Source organism: Tupaia chinensis, unplaced genomic scaffold, assembly GCF_000334495.1.
Source record: "Tupaia chinensis unplaced genomic scaffold, TupChi_1.0 Scaffold000258_1, whole genome shotgun sequence".
NCBI lineage: Eukaryota > Metazoa > Chordata > Mammalia > Scandentia > Tupaiidae > Tupaia > Tupaia belangeri.
Window position 1 is genome coordinate 1,412,570 of NW_006159738.1, and position 19,129 is coordinate 1,431,698.

Below are 19,129 nucleotides of genomic sequence, written 5' to 3' on the forward strand. Positions count from 1 at the left end.
CGGTACTGTTGGAAGCGGCAAGTAGACGCGCCGCCCTAGCGGCCAGGACTCTAGACTATGGCGGTAGGTTCCGAATCTGAGTACATGAACGGGGACGTTTTCCTTATTCTTTACGAAGAGAGGGCGAACGGCTCCCACAGCTGTTGTCCGCGTCTGTGTGTGGACAAAATGGCGCCGCGGCCTTCTGCGGCCGCCATCATGGCTGCCTGCTGTAGGGAGGGGGAAGAAAGGCGGTGTCGGTGGGGGTGGGGAGCCGCAGGGAGTGCCTGGTTTTCCAGAACTTTCCTCATCTCTTTCCCAGCACTTTGGGCTCCCGATCTGCCTTCTGTTTCTCTGTCACCCTGGGAAATGGTCATGTTGGATTTTCTTACGGCCCGACCGAGGGTTCACGTTGGCGGAGAAGGGGACTGGGGAGCAGAGAAAGAGCAGGACTCGTCGCTGGGAAGCGGTGGGTCAGAAAGGCGGTGTCTGAGCGACAGGATGGGGGAAGAGGCGAGCAGGCTGGCTCTTTTTGGCAAACGCTCAGTAAGATGCTTCTAGTTGCATAATTTTGTCACTTCGTCTGTGTAAACCTTCGTTTCTCAGGAAGGAGCTGGTTAGGCGTCCCTGAGAAAAGGTAAAAATTCGCCTGACTTAATAAGGTTTTGGAACTACGAAATGGTGCTTGGTTTCCCACGCGGCTCGTGGTGCGGCCAGTTGGAAGTCTTTGATAAGTGTGATCAAATCCTATCACTGGCCTTGTTTCTTTAGCTCTGAGGAGCCTTCCTTGATCCAGATAAGAATTACAGTTCGTAAATTACCCGTTCTGAACAATAAATCAGCCTTATGAGATACCAAATTCAGGTGGACCACGTTTTTCACATCTTCTCGTTTCCGGAAAGTAGGTCTATTAACATAATGAAAAATTTTAATTTGCTTTATAATGTCTGAAATTAAGGGTAGGGGGTTTTCTGCCTCCTCCTTTACCCCCCACGGATCTAATTGATTGGATTTAGGGCAGTTTTTGATAAGGTTTCCAATACGTGGCTACCCTGTCGGTATTTGTAAAATTAATGTTTTTCTTCTTTTAGTGTTTGGGGCCTCTTACAATGAGTAACTGTTTTTCTTGATTTTCAGTATTGTGATAAGTAAAACCAATTCAAACATTTGTTCTTCCAGTGCCTTGTTCAATTAAAAAAAATTCTCTGGAGAAGTGACCCATTATTAAACCCAATGCTTACCGACTTTGCGCCTGAAAACGATTATTAGTAGAATTTCCAACAAGATGAAAGTTGCAAGAAAGTGACATAATAAAAATCAAGGCTAAAGTGGAAGATAATTTTGCCAACACATTTATGTATAAATTCCCACCAAATTGAAATAAAGCTAAGAAATACTCAGAGCAATTTCAGTATTCAGTTGATTTTCCTTTTTCTGGATACTTATACCGTGGTACTGTAAAATACCCCTGGAGAAATGAAGTTTTGCCATGAGCTAAGCGGCCACCTACCCTTTATGTCCGTTTGGTAATGGGGTGGTTTTTATTGCTTGTAGTATATTTTACTAATGAAAATGACCCATTGTGTAAGTTACCGAGCTGTCTCACAGCCTGATTTCTCTATCACCAGGCTTCTGTGATAGTAAGAATGTAGTTAAACCATTGATTGAAAACTTTATACTCCCTGGGCTGTGTGCTGGCTTTTCCATAAAATGGTTGTTTTCAATTCTAGTCTAGGTAGGTCTCTGCAGCCCTGAATGAGATGTTGCCAGTAGGGTGCTGTCTCTGTTCAGTGAACAGTGTTATGCGCTGAGGTGATCGCCGGGCTTAAGTTTTTGATTCTCTATTTTACTAAGTGTAAGTTGTATAAACACTTAGTACGTGATAGGATTATAAGGGTGAGTGTAAAAGAAAATGTCCAGTATTGATTCTGAATATCAGAATCATCCCTAATTGTGTGACACAGCTTCATTTATTAAAAGATACAGCAAAGAGATGGAAGTGTGCAGTATTATTTTAGGTGAGTCAGCTAATGTCGCTGGAGTTCAGCTGTAAAGTGAGAAACTGGTTTTTTTTCTAATGGATGAGAGTTTTTCAGCACAAAACACGCTGGAGTTCAGCTGTAAAGTGAGAAACTGGCTTTTTTTCTAATGGATGAGAGTTAATCAGCACAAAACGTTGACTCTTGAAGTCACTGATGCTGTACCGGAGAAGGGAAAGTACTTTCATCCTGCCATGAGGGTCTCCTTGATAGTTAACTTCCTTCTCTTTCATAAAATTCTTTTAGAACCTTGGGGAAAAATTAGCACATAATTTATGTCTTCACCACAAGTAAACTAAATTTTAATCTTTTCTAGAATGATTTTATTTAACTTTATTTTAATTTGACTGCAGGGTGGGGAAAGAGACAGTGAGAAAGCAACCTGCAAGGTCCAGTACTCAACAGCGGTGGGCCATGTGGGCATCCAGCGTCCTTAACCACCATGCCACCTGTCAGCCCGTATCTTTTTCTTTTATAATGTAACGTTTTATTCCCAGATTTTAGCATTGGTTTTGACAAGTTTTTTAACCTCTGTAAATATGATTGAAATAGTGCAATCTCTCACATCATTTATTAAAATAGTCCTCCTTTCTTTTTCTTGGTATTCATTTTCTGGAATCATTTTTTTTTTTAAGAGAGGTTTTTTTTTTGTAGGGCACCTGTGCTCGCCAGACAGACAAAGAGGGGGTGATTTCTTGCTTTCTGTCTCTCTGTCTCTGTCTGGCTGGCAAGCGCACGCGCCCTATAGCAAAAAACTCTAAAAAAAAAAAAAAATCATTTGATTCTTCCTGCTGGATAATGTGTAGTGATTCTCTGTTTACCCAAGCAGATTGCTTCTGGTGTCCTAAGTAATAAGTCAATACGCTTTCTGTAATGGATCAGGAGATGTAAAAAGAATTTGTAGGGGGCTTCATAGGTTACCTGTAGTCTCTGTCACATTCTTTACCTTTATCTCTTTGTTTTTAACAATCCTTTTAAAAATGTGAAAAATGGGGCCCAACAGCAAGGTGATAATGCAACTAGGTCCATGAGGAAAGGTCCTGGGTCTTGTCTTCTAGGGCTTCCTGTACTGGCTGGGGTGGATGCAGTGTAGAACCCTGCTGGGCCTTCTCCCTCGCCTCTTCTCTCTCCAATCAGAAGAAATAAATGAATAAGCCTAAATGTGCAAATCTTTCTTGGCTCAAGGGCTATACAGAAATAGACTGAGGTCCAGAAGTTTACCATCTTGTCTTAAATAACTCCCCAGGTATATTGACTGTTTTATTCTTGTATTACCTTTTCTGGACAGCCGACCACAGTTCACCTGCAACATAGAACTGAAACTGTTTCCACTCCCTTTTATGAAAATCTATCTCAAGAAAACTCAATTTTTTCTTTGTCCTTGAAGCTTTTTTTTCTGTAACTCCAACTTAAATCAGGTTCTTACTTTATGGTACTCTTGTTTGAGCTGCTGAACTGAACCACAGGAAAACAGTTTGAATGGAAACTTAATCATTGGAATTCATTCTCAAACATTGTTTTCAGTGCTGTGATAGTATTTAGGAGTAAGGCAAATAAATAATGGCCTTTTGGGAAACTAATACTTAAGAGAAGGAACTTACCCTAATATCTGTCACTCAGTTCTCCAGAAAAGCATATATACAGTTGATGGTTGCTTTAATTTTTAAACAAATTTACATCGTAAAATGCTGTAAAGCAGAAACAATTTAATGTTATTCCAGTCCAGAGCATATGTGAAGAGAGGCAAGTTCTATTTTGTAGTAGCACTATACCAAGAGGCTGTTTTCTCTAAAGGGAATTAATGAAACTAAGACAAGGCTATTAGATAAACTAATTTTATTCATCTGTAATCTAGAAGCATTTTTACCTCCTTTTGAAAAGCTTACAGTCTTGAGGGTCTTTAACATTCATTTTGAGTGCTTTTTCAATGTATTCCAATTCAAGATAAAAGTATTTAGATCAGCTAAATGAGTTCACAGATCTAAAAGAGCTTGTTATCACTTTCTCTGCTTGAATGTTTTATTAAAAACAGAGCCTTATTCTCCCCTCATAATTTAAAGTGTTATAAAAATAATGATTAGAGAATTAAAGATAACATCAAGCTAAAATTTATGCCTTTTCTCTGGTATCAGTCATTTCTGCTTGTACAAAGCATATTCAGCTACTTAGAGATAGCTACATTCTGATTTATTGATTGGGGGGGATAAATTGGAGAGGATGGCTGTCATCTTTACCTCCTACTTCAGTCCTTCTCTCTTACTCTGAAGAAATTAGAAACATTTTTGGGACCAGCAATTGGTGTAATGGCAGTGTCGCTGGACTCCCATGTAGTTGACCGTGGTTTGAGTCCTGGACCCGGTGGCTTAAACTCACTGGGGTGTGTGCGTACTCAAGATCCAGAGAGAAGGGACTGTGGTGTGGAAATAAGGGGGGGGGGGATTTCCTTTCTGTCTCTCTGGCGAGTGCACGTGACCTACCAAAAACCTCTCAAAAGAAAGAAATTAGAAACATTTTTAACATAATTAAGAATTTTAATCCTTTCTCTTTAAACTTTTAGGCTAGTGATACAGAGCGAGATGGACTAGCCCCAGAAAAGACATCACCAGATAGAGATAAGAAAAAAGAACAGCCAGATGTATCTGTTTCTCCTAGAGCCTCAAAACATCATTATTCAAGATCACGATCAAGGTCAAGAGAAAGAAAACGAAAGTCAGGTATGGATTCTTGGAAATTATACCTGCCTAATATTTTTTTTCTTTGATCCATGTAGACATAGATAAAAGATACAAATTTAGTTTGGTAATATATAATGAAAGATCATTTTCTGGAAACAATTTCAATTGTGAGAAATGTTAAAACTCTCCAAAGGCAAAAATAAGTGTTTAAATTTGGATCATGGTAACTATTTATGAATTCTGTGATGGTTAAATTTTATTTGAATGCAGGCAGAATAGTGTTTTCAAAGGTATAGTCTGGCCAGTAGTATATTATTCTGAATTTCCTTAATGTCCTTTGGAATAAGTTTCGAGAACATTTGTAACTTTTTCTCTTTAGCTTAATGTTACGAGTTTTTGAAGCAGGTGATTTGGCATTTCAAAATACTTCATGTTTAATATTTTAAAAAGATTAAACTAAGCTGATGTTGATGAAACTGAGACAAAATGTTTTGGTAGCTTAAAAAAAAAATCAGCATTGGGAACCAACAGGTGGCAATGGTTACATTGCTGGGCTCCCACGTGGTCGACTGTGGTTCAAGTCCCAGACACGGTGACTGAAAATTCACACAGGGCACATGTGTGTGTGCTGAATATCCCAAGAGGAGAACAGAAGAAAAGGGATTACAGTGTGGCCATGCCCCCTGGGGGGTGATTTCTCCCTTTCTGTCTTTCTCTCCCATGAGCACATGTGCCCTATAGTAAAAATCTCTTTTCTGGGTCCAGCAGTTAGTGTAATGGCTATGTCACTGGACTCCCATGTAGACAACAGCAGTTTGAGTCCCTGACCCAGTGGCTTAAACTCATGCCAGGCGCTTGTGCTTACGTGCCCAAGATCCCGAGAGGAGAATGGAGAAGAGATTGTGGCGTGACCATCCCTCTGGGGGGTGATTTCTCACTTTCTATCTCTCTGTCTCTCTGGTGAGCACATGCACCCTATAGCAAAAACCTCCCCCCCCCCAAAAAAAAATCAGCATTGCCATTGAATGAAGAGGTTAAGTGAGAAGTATACTGAATAATACTGAATTTTAAAGTTGTACCTGTAGTCATTTATCATCGCCTACAGAAAATATTCTGCAAAATAATTTTTATGTATAATTTAAAAGTTGAGTAATATGACCAGCTTCAGATGGAAAATTTTCTAAACTTGCAGCATAACAAGTATAACTCAGCCTGTTCATTTTATTTGCATTCTTTCACTTTTTGTTCTTTTAGCTCTAATAACCCATTTATAAATTTGCTATGGAGTACGAAATTGTTTTGTAAAATACCAAGAATCTGTGACTATATAAAAGATACTGTCTGTGCTCTAGATTATATTCTGGTCCAGATTGCTTCAATTCCCCTTCCATAAAAAATAACAACATTGGAAGATAACTAATCAGAAGAATAAATAGCCAACGGATTAAAAACTGTTTTTTGAATTTGTTTAAGATGAGATTTTTCTGTATCCTCATGGTGGATTTTGGGTATGTTGACAGATAATGAAGGAAGAAAACACAGGAGCCGGAGCAGAAGCAAAGAGGTAATTAACGCTTTGTAGTGAATAGGTACTTTAAAATACATGTAAAGTATCTAGTAAAAATGCTTGTGTGACTATATGACATTGTCAAGGTAAGTACCAAAACTTGAAATTTAAAGGTTAATTGGGTTGTAAAATAAGCATGATTTGGATTCGTCATTTTTCAAGAAGATAGTTGTCTATAAGAAAAGTACCTTCAAAACTTTAATTTTAACATAGTGTGAAATATTCACAGTGAAAAATTTCATATGAAGAATATAATTGGTTTTTTTAGGCCTGTTACACAGAGCTTCCATTAATCTGAGGTCCCGATCTCTGTATGCCTGACAACCACTCAGGGTTTTTAAATAGCAATCATCTTTAAGTAGCAGTACCCTAGATACCTGTGGGCTACTTTTTCTTCATGAAAGATAATGATAGCTCTCTTTTCTTTAGTAAACTAATTTCCCTTTAGTCGTATTGAATCTTGTAATAAAACAGTGAGGAACAGCTGAAAAGGTGGTGTGACAGCAAATACTGAGGAAAAAGTCAACAGCTGTATTGCATAGGCGTTAGTTTGCTCTCCCACCTTGAGAAGAAGAGGAATGAGCCAACAAGGAAGAGCAGAAGTAGCAACCAGAGGGAGAATAGTTTGTGGGGGTTGGGCAAGGGACTCATAAAACAAGTATGGGCAGGGACTTCACCTCTTCCCCTAATGGAAGCTCTGTTAAACTTTAATTTAGGAGAGTTTTTGTGAAAATGACTATTTTGTTTAGTTCACATGATAACATTTCTATAATAAATCATACTCAGCGTGCTAATGCGCGAAGAGACTGAACTGAAGACGCTGCAGACTCAGATAGCAAAATAATAAGCCTACTTCATGATAAGGTAACTATTAGTCATTCAAACTCCTATTTCCCTTAAATATATCTTAAATCAGTTAAGGGTTTTAATGTTTTTTTTTTTTTAAAGTAATGTTATGTTTAGAAAACTGGTTCAAAATAAAATCTAAAACCTTTGGAAGTTTAGGCAATTAAAGCTTTTCCAGTCTTCCACTATATGGCAAAATAAAGAAAATTTTCTAAGTTCATGTTGTAGAGAACTGGCCATGAAACCAAAATTTTGCTGTGTCTCCAAATTTTATTTTTAATTACTTACATAATTACAATTTTCAGATATGACAACATGCATGTTCTAAATGATTGCCTCAGGGTTTTTTTTTGCTTTTTGTTTTTTTTAAGTTAGTCTTCATTGGAAAGAAAAGTGCTATGGCCTGTTTCAGGAAACATAAGTGTCTATCCTATGGGAAAACGGTGGTCTGGACGTCAGAGAAACATGGGGTCCATGTATACAGCACAACTCTAGTGTAGCTTTATGATTTAGTTTAATTATGTATATAATAAGATTAAATTGGAAGATCTGAGTTTATTTCTGGGTTTAAATTTTAGAAATCCTGAGATGTCCCTGATTTTAAGCTTGGGTTAGACAAATCTTAATGTGAACGAACTCTACGGTATTTAGCAGTTCCGACTTTGATATTTGAGTGGAAGGGTAGAGATTTAATTTTAGCTGAGTCTCTGAATGCACATGTTGTGAAAGCCTTGGTTTTTCAGTCTTTTCAGAGTATGGGGGAAGTATTTGATGGCATAGAGATTGTGTTAACACCTAGTTTGATATCTCAAAAATTTAAATAGATAATGTTGCCATTTTCTACCCTAGGTACATGAAATGTAATAGAACTCGAAGCCTGTTGGGATATTGCAAGATGTAAAGTGATTACTTCACAGTTTAGACATTGAGGAGTAAACCAGTCTCTTAGAGAGGATGGTATAGGCAGTATAACTGTAAAAGGGACACTGCAACTCTATGTAAAGTAATGCTTTAGTAAAATTAATTATACTTAAGTACTTAATTTGAAGTGCGTTTTCTGGTGCATTTCTTTATTCTTTATTGTCTCCATTATTGCTGACTTTTTAAATATGTACTCTGGGTCTAGACATTGTATATACATAACCTATATTCTTTTGGATAAAATAAATATCAGGGAATCCTTTGACATAATGGTTTTTCAATATTTCAACTTTGAACATCATTGTTTTTGTTGTGGTATTGAAAATATTTTGGGGGGTTATAAAGAAAAAAACTAGTAACTACATCTGCAACATTTAGGTGTTGTGAAATTAGATCAGTTTTTTATTTGCCACACACTCCTAAGGTTACTAATGTTGCATCACAACATTTTTGTCTACTGATACCCATACTAACTCTCTTTGTTGCACTATTTTCCTGAAAGAACCAACTTCTTCTTAAAACAGGCAAGAAGACATGAATCCAAAGATAAATCTGCTAAGAAACACAAGTCTGAGGACCATAATGACAAAGAACATTCTTCTGATAAAGGAAGAGAGCGACTAAATTCATCTGAAAACGGTGAGGACAGACATAAACGCAAGGAAAGAAAATCATCAAGAGGCAGAAGTCATTCAAGATCTAGGTCTCGTGAAAGGTGAGTAGTTTGGGTATGATAACTTAATGCCTTTAAACGTGGAGAAGTTTTTGCTATAGTTCTCTGGAGAGACGGGCAGAAAGCGAGAAATCACCCCCCAGGGGGGATGGGCACGCACGCACACGCGCCCGGCGTGAGTTTTAAGCCACCGTGTCCGGGACACGAACCACGGTCGACTGCTTGGGAGTCCAGCGACATAGCCATTTCGCTAACTGCTGGTTCCCTGGGTATGATAACTTAATGCCTTTAAACGTGGAGAAGTTTTTGCTATAGTTCTCTGGAGAGACGGGCAGAAAGCGAGAAATCACCCCCCCAGAGGGAATGCCACATCACAGTCCCTTCTCTCAGGATTTTGGGCCATACACATGACCAGTGTGGGTTTTAAGCCACTGGGTCCACCACATAGGAGTCCAGCAATGTAACCATTATGCCATCAGCTGATCCCAGCTTGATGCCTTTTTGACAGACTTCAGGTTACATAAAATTTCTTAGTAACCCAGCAATCCCCAAAAACTGTCAGATAGGAAATTGGTATTTTTTGCTAATTGACCAAGCTAAAGCCTTTTCCACTTGCTTTCTGATAAGTGAGAAGTGGTTTCTAAGATTAGGAGATAAGGGATGTTTAACATGTTCAGTTGGTGGCTAGATTTCCCTTGTCCTGTAGTGAAAAAAGTCATATTGTGAAATTGTTACTATAGTTTAAGCCAGTGAACAATTGGTGACACAGAACATGTTTGGTGCTAAACTCTGACTAGGTTTTCTTTTGTTGTGGTATAGAAAAGAAACTGTGGTTCAAATTTCAGTGTTTTGTGTTGTTTTAAGATAACAAAGTTTGGGGACAGCAGGTGGCATGGAGGTTAAGGCACTGGACTCCCACATGACCTGTTGCTATTCGAGTCCCGGACCTGGAGGCATAAAACTCAGGCTGGGTACATGTATGTGTGTGCCCAAAATTGCTGGAGAATGGAGAAGGGATTGTGGTGTGGCCATCCCCCTTGGGTGATTTCTCACTTTAAATCTGTCTATCTGGCAAGTGCACATGCCCTGTAGCAAAAAAAAGGAAAAGAAACACCAGTGTTCAACATCACCTTGAAGAGACTGGTGAAAAGAACATGTGGTAGCCAAACTTGTTAGAATTTTTCTATGGTAAACTGGATTCTTATTTTAAACTTTGTAAATGCATTTGTAAGACAAACTTTAACCTGTAAAATAGAATCTTGAGTAGGCTACATTGAAAAGTTTTGGGGTTTTTATATACATATATACGCATATATATTTATATACATATATAGATAGATATAAAAATTTAAGGGCATGTATGCTCTGAGAGGAGCAGAGAAAATGAGAGGGCAAGTGAGGAGTCAACCCCCAGCAGGAGAAGGCCATACTGCAGTCCCTTCTCTTGGGATTTTGGACATAGATGCACATGAGCCTGGCATGATTTTCAAGTTGCTGAATCCAGGACTCCAACTGGTCAGCTATGTAGGAGTTTAGTGCAGTAACATCTACGCCACTGCTGCCCTGCAGTTTTGACATGTTAAGCTTTACTCGGAGGCATAATGAAAATGAATGTTTCCCTTTTTTTAATTATTGATTCAATTTTATTTATTTACTTATTTGTTCTTCAATTTGGGGAGAGAGAAGAGGAGTGAGAAAGCAAGCTTCCAGGTCCAGGACTGAAACTATGGTTGACCATATGGGAGTCCAGCACCCTAACTACCACGCCATCTCTGGCTCCATGAATGAATGTTTTCTAAGTTGTACCTCTTTCCTTTGAAAACTTGAATTATCCTTTCTCTAAACAGTAATTGCCTATCTTGATGCCTTACTATACATACTAATAATTGATAATATGAATCATTAAATTGATAGCTGAGTAACTTCAGATTGTACTTTTTCATTTCAGACGCCACCGTAGTAGAAGCAGGGAACGGAAGAAGTCTCGATCCAGGAGTAGGGAGCGGAAGAAGTCTCGATCTAGAAGCAGAGAGAGGAAGAAGTCACGATCCAGAAGCAGGGAGAGAAAACGACGCATCCGGTCTCGTTCCCGCTCCAGGTCAAGACACAGACATAGGACTAGGAGCAGGAGTAGGACAAGGAGTAGGAGTCGGTATGTGCTGTGCCCATAGTCCCCAATGAGATCTAATAGGCACCCACAGTGTTACTTCTCTTGAGTCAGTTAGGAATATTAAAATTCTGTACCACAGATTTACTCACAGATTATGGCCAGATTTTACTCATAACCTAACCAGTAGAGAACAAACCTAAAACTAGCATTTGCTTACTCTCATGTAATCAGTAAATCTCTCATGAAGGTTAGCTGAGTAGTCTATTAAGGGTTCATTGTTTAGACCACTGAATTCATTGTATAAAGTTAGTGATTAGAGTAGCCAACATTTATTGCTTGACTACCATATGCTATATGTTAAAGCTCTTTTGCACATGTTGCCTCTTTTCATCCTCAAAACCACCATGTTGTGTTAGCCCCACTACATAGTGGTTAAGGGAACTAGGTCCCACAGCCGGCCAACCTGGTTTGATTCCTGGATCCAGTGATTTTAAAAACATGCTGTGTGTGGACATATACCCAGGATCCTGACAGGAATATGGCATGACCAAGACCCCTGAAGGAGTGCTTGCGTTCGCTCTTCTCCACTCTCCCCTCAGCTGTGATGTTTGCCTTCTGGCTTTATTTTTTTAAATATAAAACAACCATGTTGTAAGCTCTTCACTGCTAGAGTTAGGACCAGGTCCCAAGTGTGTTTAATAGACTGAAGTGCTAGGAACATTTGACCTGTCCGATTTGTCTATGTATTGACCTACCTGAATACAAAGCGTGAATAATGTTAAGACTAGTTTCGGCAACATTAGGTATAGCGTGCAAAAGATTGGAAGCAACCAGTGTTTTTAAAATTTGTCCAGCTGTAATACGAGTGGTTAAAACCTTAAAAACTAGCCGTATTCAATCTATGTAATGTGTGTAACAGGTGAAAGGAAAGAAAGGGCTCAGAGTAATATTTTTGTATCGTTTTTATTTCTGTTGAGCCATATAATTGATTTTGTATTCAGCAAAGTAATTGTTAGGTATAATGAGCCATGTAAAATGTGATTTATTACAGAGATAGAAAGAAGAGAATTGAAAAACCAAGAAGATTTAGCAGAAGCTTAAGCCGGACTCCTAGCCCGCCTCCCTTCAGAGGCAGAAACACAGCAATGGATGCCCAAGAAGCTTTAGCTAGGAGGTAGGTGTATTGTTCATTTGGTTCATCTTTCCTTTTTCAGCTTTAAGTAGATGCTGCCATTGTATGGACAGAATGAGTACTTTCAGTTTGTGGGTAAAGAATTAAATCTCTCCATCTTTTATCTAGAACACAAATCATTTGTTAATTTTCAACCTAAAACATTTCCTTATTTACTGAACTAGAAAGATTGAAGCATCTGCAACAGTTTTTTTCCAGTGACTAACTGATGCATTTTTCTTGTGAAACTTAGCCTCCCAAGTATTTTTGTTTCTAATTGAACTTTTTCAAGTCTGAAATCTAGTTCAGGAACTATTGTTTTCGATTTTATGTCACTTTGCCTTTTTTCCATCGAGAAGACAAAGACATGTAGTCATGTCAGTAGTATTGATATTTTGAAGGTGGCAAATGATAGATAAACCTTATAAGCCAGTTTATTTGATCTTATAAGTTTATTACTAGTAATTGGAAGAACATTGTGAGTGTTGGTTTTTTAATTTTCTATTTCAAGGATGAGTCACTGTGGGACCACACATACTAGGACTGACTGAAATCTACAGAATGATTCAAAACAACTCATAGAAGAAAAAAGTAAAATAAAATCCAAGAACTTCTTTTCCCATATTCTGAAAATTATGCTCTATGGATTTTGATTTTTTCCCCTTTATGAAATTGAGTTTGTATTTTTTTCATTATAAAAATACAGTTATCACAATGTAACCTGATGTGCTGCTGCCCTGTGAGCCCAGCCTGGCAGAAACTCCAGCTGAACAGCAGCAGCAAAGGTGTGAGCTGACCCCATCTTCATTCCATTCACCTTAGTGAATGGTGTGTGAAAGCGAAGCTATTACTAGCATCTAAAACATTTTTCCATAACCAGACTACTTAGTGATCTTCCAGGTGACACGTTTACATGAAATTATTTTTCAGAATATTTCTTGTCTGCATTGACGTCTGAAGGGTGGATTTTTTGGTTAGGAAGAAATTAATGTGTAGACATGCTTCTTTGTTTTTTTAATCATTCAAATTTTTTAAACTGTTTTGAAATAGTTTTCAGATGACTATATTGTAACTTATCAGAAACTTATTCTCAAGGATGAAGTCAGGGCCAGTAATTGTGTAGTGGTTCAGGTAGTTGGATCGTATATGGATGGCTTTGTATGATTCGAGTCCAGACTCGGACATTGAAAAAAACGCCAGGGCATGTGTGCTGTGCATTCAGACTCCCAAAAAGAGACATGGAGAAGGCACTGTTGTGAGACCATCCACTATGGGGTGCTGTCTTGCCTTCCCTTTCTCTCTCTCCACAGAGCTTAAGTGCCCTGTAGCAAGTTTCTTTTGTTTTTTCAAATTAAATCTTTCATCTTTCTTGCATATGCACTTAATTAGAGGAAATAAAATTATACATTGCTAAATTCCTTTATTGTATATTTCAGCACCTGACAATTTACTACCACTGTATTATTATAGCCCCCAAAACAAACATCTTTTTTCCCAAGTCTTTCCCCTTTACAACATATTAAAGAGTCTTCAGCTACTAGAAACAATTTACTATTACAGGAGTCCTCTACCTCCCATTTTATTAGATTACAAAGAATGGCAGGAATTACTTGCCCATTTTATGTTTGCCTTTTTTATTAATTTGAAGACTGTAGTAAAGTGTTTAAATATAAAAAAAATAATGTTCTGGATGTTTTGATTATCCTCATCCTGACTTATTTTCCCCTAAGAAAATAAGTCAAATAATTCTGTAACGTCAAATAATTTACTTCTTAACATACCCTTAAATGTCCCTAGTTCTCAATGTTTTTTACAGGATTTAATTTTTAGTTTAACCATTTTTTTTGGTGGTAGCTACATTTATAAAAACTTGTCATTTTTGACTGTTCATTCTATTAAAAATGTTTTTCTTTATAACTGATGGGTATTAATGATCGCTGTTTCTCCAGTTATGAATAGCAATTTGGGAAAGGGAAATTAATTCAAAATTCTATGTAAAGTGTTTTTGTGTCTGTACATGCATACATGTAGAGAAATATATACATATTGGTTTATATCAAGTGTTATTTTAAATGTACTTAAATTGTTTTTGACAGGTTGGAAAGAGCAAAGAAATTACAAGAACAGCGAGAAAAGGAAATGGTTGAAAAACAAAAACAACAAGAAATAGCTGCAGGTAATTTTTTTTCTTTTTATAGGTATGTTGCTTATAAAAAAAATTAAATTTTGCTAAAAGGTGTGTTCACTTGTCAGAGACATGGAGATGGGGAGGGCAAGAGCACTTTCCATGGGGAGTAGTCACACAGCAATCCCTTTTCCTTCGTGTTTCCATCTCAATGACAGACATGAACGTACACATGGCCCAGTATGAGCCTCAAGCTGCTGTGTCTGGGACTTGAACTGTGCAGTCAGCCATTTGGGATATGGCTGCCTCAACCACCAGGCCTCAGAGCTGGTGAGCTGTTTTAAAACAAAAACAAAACTTGAAAAAAGAATAGTAATAGAAAATATTTTGAACTCTACTATTCATTAGTATGCTGAAAATACCATGTTTTTAGTGTTTTTCTCTCTCTTTTTTCTTTTTTTTTTTAATTTTACTTTGTTTGTTTATTTATTTATTTATTTTACCTGAAAGGGACAGTGAGTCAGAGAGAGGGAAAGTGAGAAAGCAAACAGCCAGGTCCTGGACTCAAATGGCGGTTGGCCATGTGGGAGTCCAGCGCCCTTAACTGCCACGCCATCTGCTGGGCCCTGCATATATTTTTTTGATTTGGATCATTCCTACAATTTTTTGGTAAGTGAACGGTGATTTTTTTTTGTTGTTGTTTGTGTAGCACTTCAAATGTCATCACTACAAATGTCTTTTAGTTATGATTTTAGAAATAAAGTAAAGGTAAAAGTTAACCGATCTGGAGTATGTATTGTTGACTGCTTCAAGAAATAAAAATTTTTCGACTTAATAAAGACATTGCCTCTGTGTTTTGGAAGGTTATCTTACTGGTTTTATGTGAAATATAATCCAGATGGTGTTTTTGTTTTTTATATTCTTAATAAGTAGTGCCAAGAGGAGATTGGAGGACAAGAGACTGCAGCATGACCATCCCCCCTTGGGGTTGCTCTATCATTGTTTCTTACTCTCAGGTTCCATCAAGTACATGGACTGTAGAGAGGAGGAAAATTTTTCCTTTTTTAATACATATTTAGAAGAATATTCTATTTCTAGAAGACTAACAAACCCACGATGAAAACACCAGACCTGGCACTTAACTTTTATAGGATTTGACCTTGGCATCTTTTACATTGTGTATCTATATTGTGCCTGCTTAAATTTTGAAAGTTAATAAATTTGAGGTGAGATGTTTATGAAGACATTTAACAAACTATTTAAAAAAATTACAAATAAAAGATTTTATTTTATTATAATTATGGCCCTTAGAGTCATAGTTTATTTCCATTGAAATCATACTTTATTATTTGCAGAATTTTTTTTATCCTCAGCAGAGTAAGGTTTTAATGTATATGTATTAAGGGTCATAGGCAGAAATAAGTTCATTGAATAACATGCTCAATAAACATTTACTAAAATGTTACTTTAGACGCTAACGTCCTGTTTGCTCCTATTTGTGTGAAAATAGTTCTCTCTTTTGTAGATTAGTAACTTTTTATATGTGATGTATTAATACAAATCAGGAGGGTTATTTCTTAAAATTCTACTTCTGTGTTCAGCAGCTGCAGCTACTGGAGGTTCTGTGCTCAATGTTGCTGCCCTGTTGGCATCGGGAACACAAGTGACACCTCAGATTGCAATGGCAGCTCAGATGGCAGCCCTGCAAGCTAAAGCTCTGGCAGAGACCGGAATAGCTGTACCTAGCTACTATAACCCAGCGGCTGTGAATCCAATGAAATTTGCTGAACAAGAAAAAAAACGGAAAATGCTTTGGCAAGGCAAGAAAGAAGGGGTAAGTTTTTATCCCCCTCCCTTGGGTTTTGTTTGTTTTTATCTTAATGGCTAATTGCTTAGAAAAGCATGTTTGAGTTGGAAAACACACGTTTGGGCTTATCTTCCAAGAACCTGTTTGGAATGGTTTCATTTGTCAGTTATTTAATATTGACATAAACATAAATATCAGTTATAAATTTTAATTAAATTTTTTGAGAGGTTTTTGCTATAGGGCGCGTGCGCTCAACAGAGAGAGAGAGAGAGAGAGACAGCCAGAAAGCGAGAAATCACACCCCAGGGGGTATGGTCACATGACAATCCCTTCTCCTCCATTCTCCTCTCAGGATCTTAGGCACACACGCACACACGCCCAGTGTGAGTTTTAAGCCACCGGGTCCAGGATGTGAACCGCGGTCGACTACATGGGAGTCCAGCGACGTAGCCATTATGCCAACTGCTGGTCCCTAAATTTTACTGATAGAATGCCATAATGCTGCTGTTTTAGATTTACATTATGGAGATATTTAATATGCTAGTGAAAGATACTTAAAGTTTATGTACTCTAAGGTTCTGTATTTTTTAACAGGACAAGTCTCAGTCTGCTGAAATATGGGAAAAATTAAATTTTGGAAACAAGGACCAAAATGTCAAATTTAGGAAATTAATGGGTATTAAGGTAAGTTATACTTTTTACTAAAATATGGTTAACTTCTAATTTCAGGAATACATTTTCAACTTTAAAATGTTATTTCAGTGGTATGTCAACTCTGGGCACTTTTTTTTGCTCTCCTGTTTATGTTCTGCAGACTGAAATATGACATTAACTAAACTAAAAGCCTTCCCTGTTTTGACAGCTCAAATTGTTAACCTTGAATGAACACATTTGTTGATAGTGAAAAGTGGATTTCTTTTGAAAGTAAATATGAGGATTGATTTTTCATTGAGGGGACTGTTTTCAACTAATCTGACTATTGCTTCAGTGTGCCAGAGGACTTACATATCTGCTTTAAGCTTTCCCTGCATGGTTTTTCCCTCTGATTGCTGCATGGCTCTTTGACTTCTTATCTCTGCTCAGATGTCACCTTTCCCATTACAAAAACAAACCTTTCCATTTCTTTAACCGTACAGCTCCATTTTCTACTGTACTTTTCTTTGTGGCATTTATACACTGACAGGTCCTGCATTTTATTTGTCCTGCTCTGCTGAAATGGAATTAATATTGTTAAACCCTATTGTATTTCAGACCTAGAAAAAGCATTTCCTCACACTCTGTAGGCACTTAATGATTGAGTGGAAATTCCGTAATTGAGGTCAAATGTGTATCTGAAAAGTATGACTTAACAGTATTGTCAAGTGAGAGGCACTTTTGTTCCCATCTGAATTTATGTTAATATTTTATATCTGATACTTAGAGTGAAGATGAAGCTGGGTGTAGCTCAGTTGATGAAGAAAGTTACAAGACTTTGAAGCAACAGGAAGAAGTATTTAGAAATCTAGATGCTCAGTATGAAATGGCAAGATCACAGACCCACACACAGAGAGGAATGGGTTTGGGTTTCACATCTTCGATGCGAGGAATGGATGCAGTTTGAAAAAGATCACACTTGTAAAGTTTGGGACTTCATTGACTTGTTCTGATGTCAGGTCCTTGTTCACCAAACAGCTAGCATTCTAGCTTGCATGGGTGTTGCATTGACTTTAATTTATTGAAAAATACAATTTTTGTAAATATCAGATCAGTGATACTGGTGTTAGTGTTGTAATCAGGTTAAACCCACTTCCATTAAACTTGACAGAACTATAGAGGGACAATATTTTTTAGTTTTGAATTCTACTTTTCAAATATATAAAAGCAGCAGGTGGGATAAAATCTCATACATGGATTTTTTCGTGTCCTCTGTCTTGTGTACTTTTGTACTTAACCTTGTACAGTTATTTTCATCTCTTGAAACATGAAAGAAATGTTGTGTAGATGTCCTTTAGAAGATCTGGCCGTTGGCTACGTAATCCAGCACAAATAAGCTGGGTGGTGATGATAATAAAAACTGTTTTCTCAAAACTGGTGTTAATTTAAGTTACATGGAATCTTTGTTTTGAGTTTGTTTTTATGATTTCTATAGCATCTTGCAGTTGCTCTTAGAAAACACTAGCTAGAAATTCCCTTTTTCCCATTTTTTTCCACTTTTTTTTAAGGAACAGTTAATTGCTATAGATAATACCATAGCAAAAATGTAAAAGGGAGAGGAGCAACAAGACATTAAAATAATACTGTTTTCCTACTATTACAGAAGGTGAAACCAGTGTACAGTGTTTAAGTATTCCATATGTTATTCAGGAAATAGATTAAAGGGATGTAAGCACTTTTATTTTAATAAAGTGCCTTATAACAAGTCCTTTGTATGCCCTTTGCTCATTATCTCTTTTGAAATCTCCAGCATAAGCAATAATATTAAAAGCTACCTTGTAACCAAATGGCTAGGGCATAAATCAGGATGGTGGGAGAACAGCAAAATTCGAAGTTAAGAGCCAACCTATTGTCCAGTGGTGAAGGGGACTGGATACCACATGCAGACCCTGAAGTCGAAAAACACCAGGTTCATGTGTGTGCCTGCTGCAAATCTTGACACAGAAAGATGAAAGGAGGGATTGGGCATGACTATGCCCCACGGGGGGTGCTTTCTCCCTTGTCTTTCTGGCAGGCATTTGTGTTCTGACAAAAAAACTCTTAGTTTACTTTTATTGCCATAAAGTAATTCTTGGCTTGGCTTAGGAAAGTCCTTCAGATGGGGCCAGCAGGTAGTATAGTAAAGACACTGGGCTACCATGTGGCCAAACATGGTTTGAGTCCCAGACCCAACGGCTTGAAACAAGCCAGGCACACGTTCATGCGTGTCCAAGATCTCAAGTGGAAAATGAATTATATAGTGTGGCCATGGGGAAGGGAGTTTTCTCGCTTTCTCTTATTTCCAGAGAGCATCCACACCCTATAGCAAAAATCTCTCTTGGGACAGCTTATGTTTCTGCAGTATTTGAGGAACTATTCAATGGTATTAATTAGTGCAGAATTGTCATTACAGTATGTTTTGTAACAAAGTTTTAATAGCTGGGGCCGGCAAGTGGCATGGTGGATAAAGGTGCTGGATTCCCATGGCCGACCGTGGTACGAGTCCCAGACTTGATGGCTGGCTTTCTCGCTTTCCTTTTTTTC

The 19,129-nt window shown here is 37.7% G+C and overlaps 1 protein-coding gene across 3 annotated transcripts in view; it reads left to right on the plus strand.

Annotated features, from left to right (window-relative positions):
- RSRC2 (arginine and serine rich coiled-coil 2) overlaps positions 1–17,980 on the plus strand; it is an 18,515-nt gene extending 535 nt beyond the window's left edge. The window contains exons 2-11 of one of the 3 annotated variants that reach the window (XM_006149280.3): positions 1–63; positions 4,576–4,732; positions 6,214–6,257; positions 8,552–8,742; positions 10,649–10,852; positions 11,862–11,984; positions 14,078–14,157; positions 15,708–15,940; positions 16,508–16,597; positions 17,334–17,980. In XM_006149280.3, coding sequence (XP_006149342.1) covers positions 58–63; positions 4,576–4,732; positions 6,214–6,257; positions 8,552–8,742; positions 10,649–10,852; positions 11,862–11,984; positions 14,078–14,157; positions 15,708–15,940; positions 16,508–16,597; positions 17,334–17,513 — 1,308 coding nt within the window. In that variant the 5' untranslated portion in view covers positions 1–57 and the 3' untranslated portion in view covers positions 17,514–17,980. Of the gene's footprint in view, positions 64–4,575; positions 4,733–6,213; positions 6,258–7,046; positions 7,125–8,529; positions 8,743–10,648; positions 10,853–11,861; positions 11,985–14,077; positions 14,158–15,707; positions 15,941–16,507; positions 16,598–17,333 lie in introns of those variants that run through there. The other 2 variants (XM_027772194.1, XM_006149281.3) reach the window with 2 other exon arrangements.
- The last annotated feature ends 1,149 nt before the right edge of the window (positions 17,981–19,129 follow it).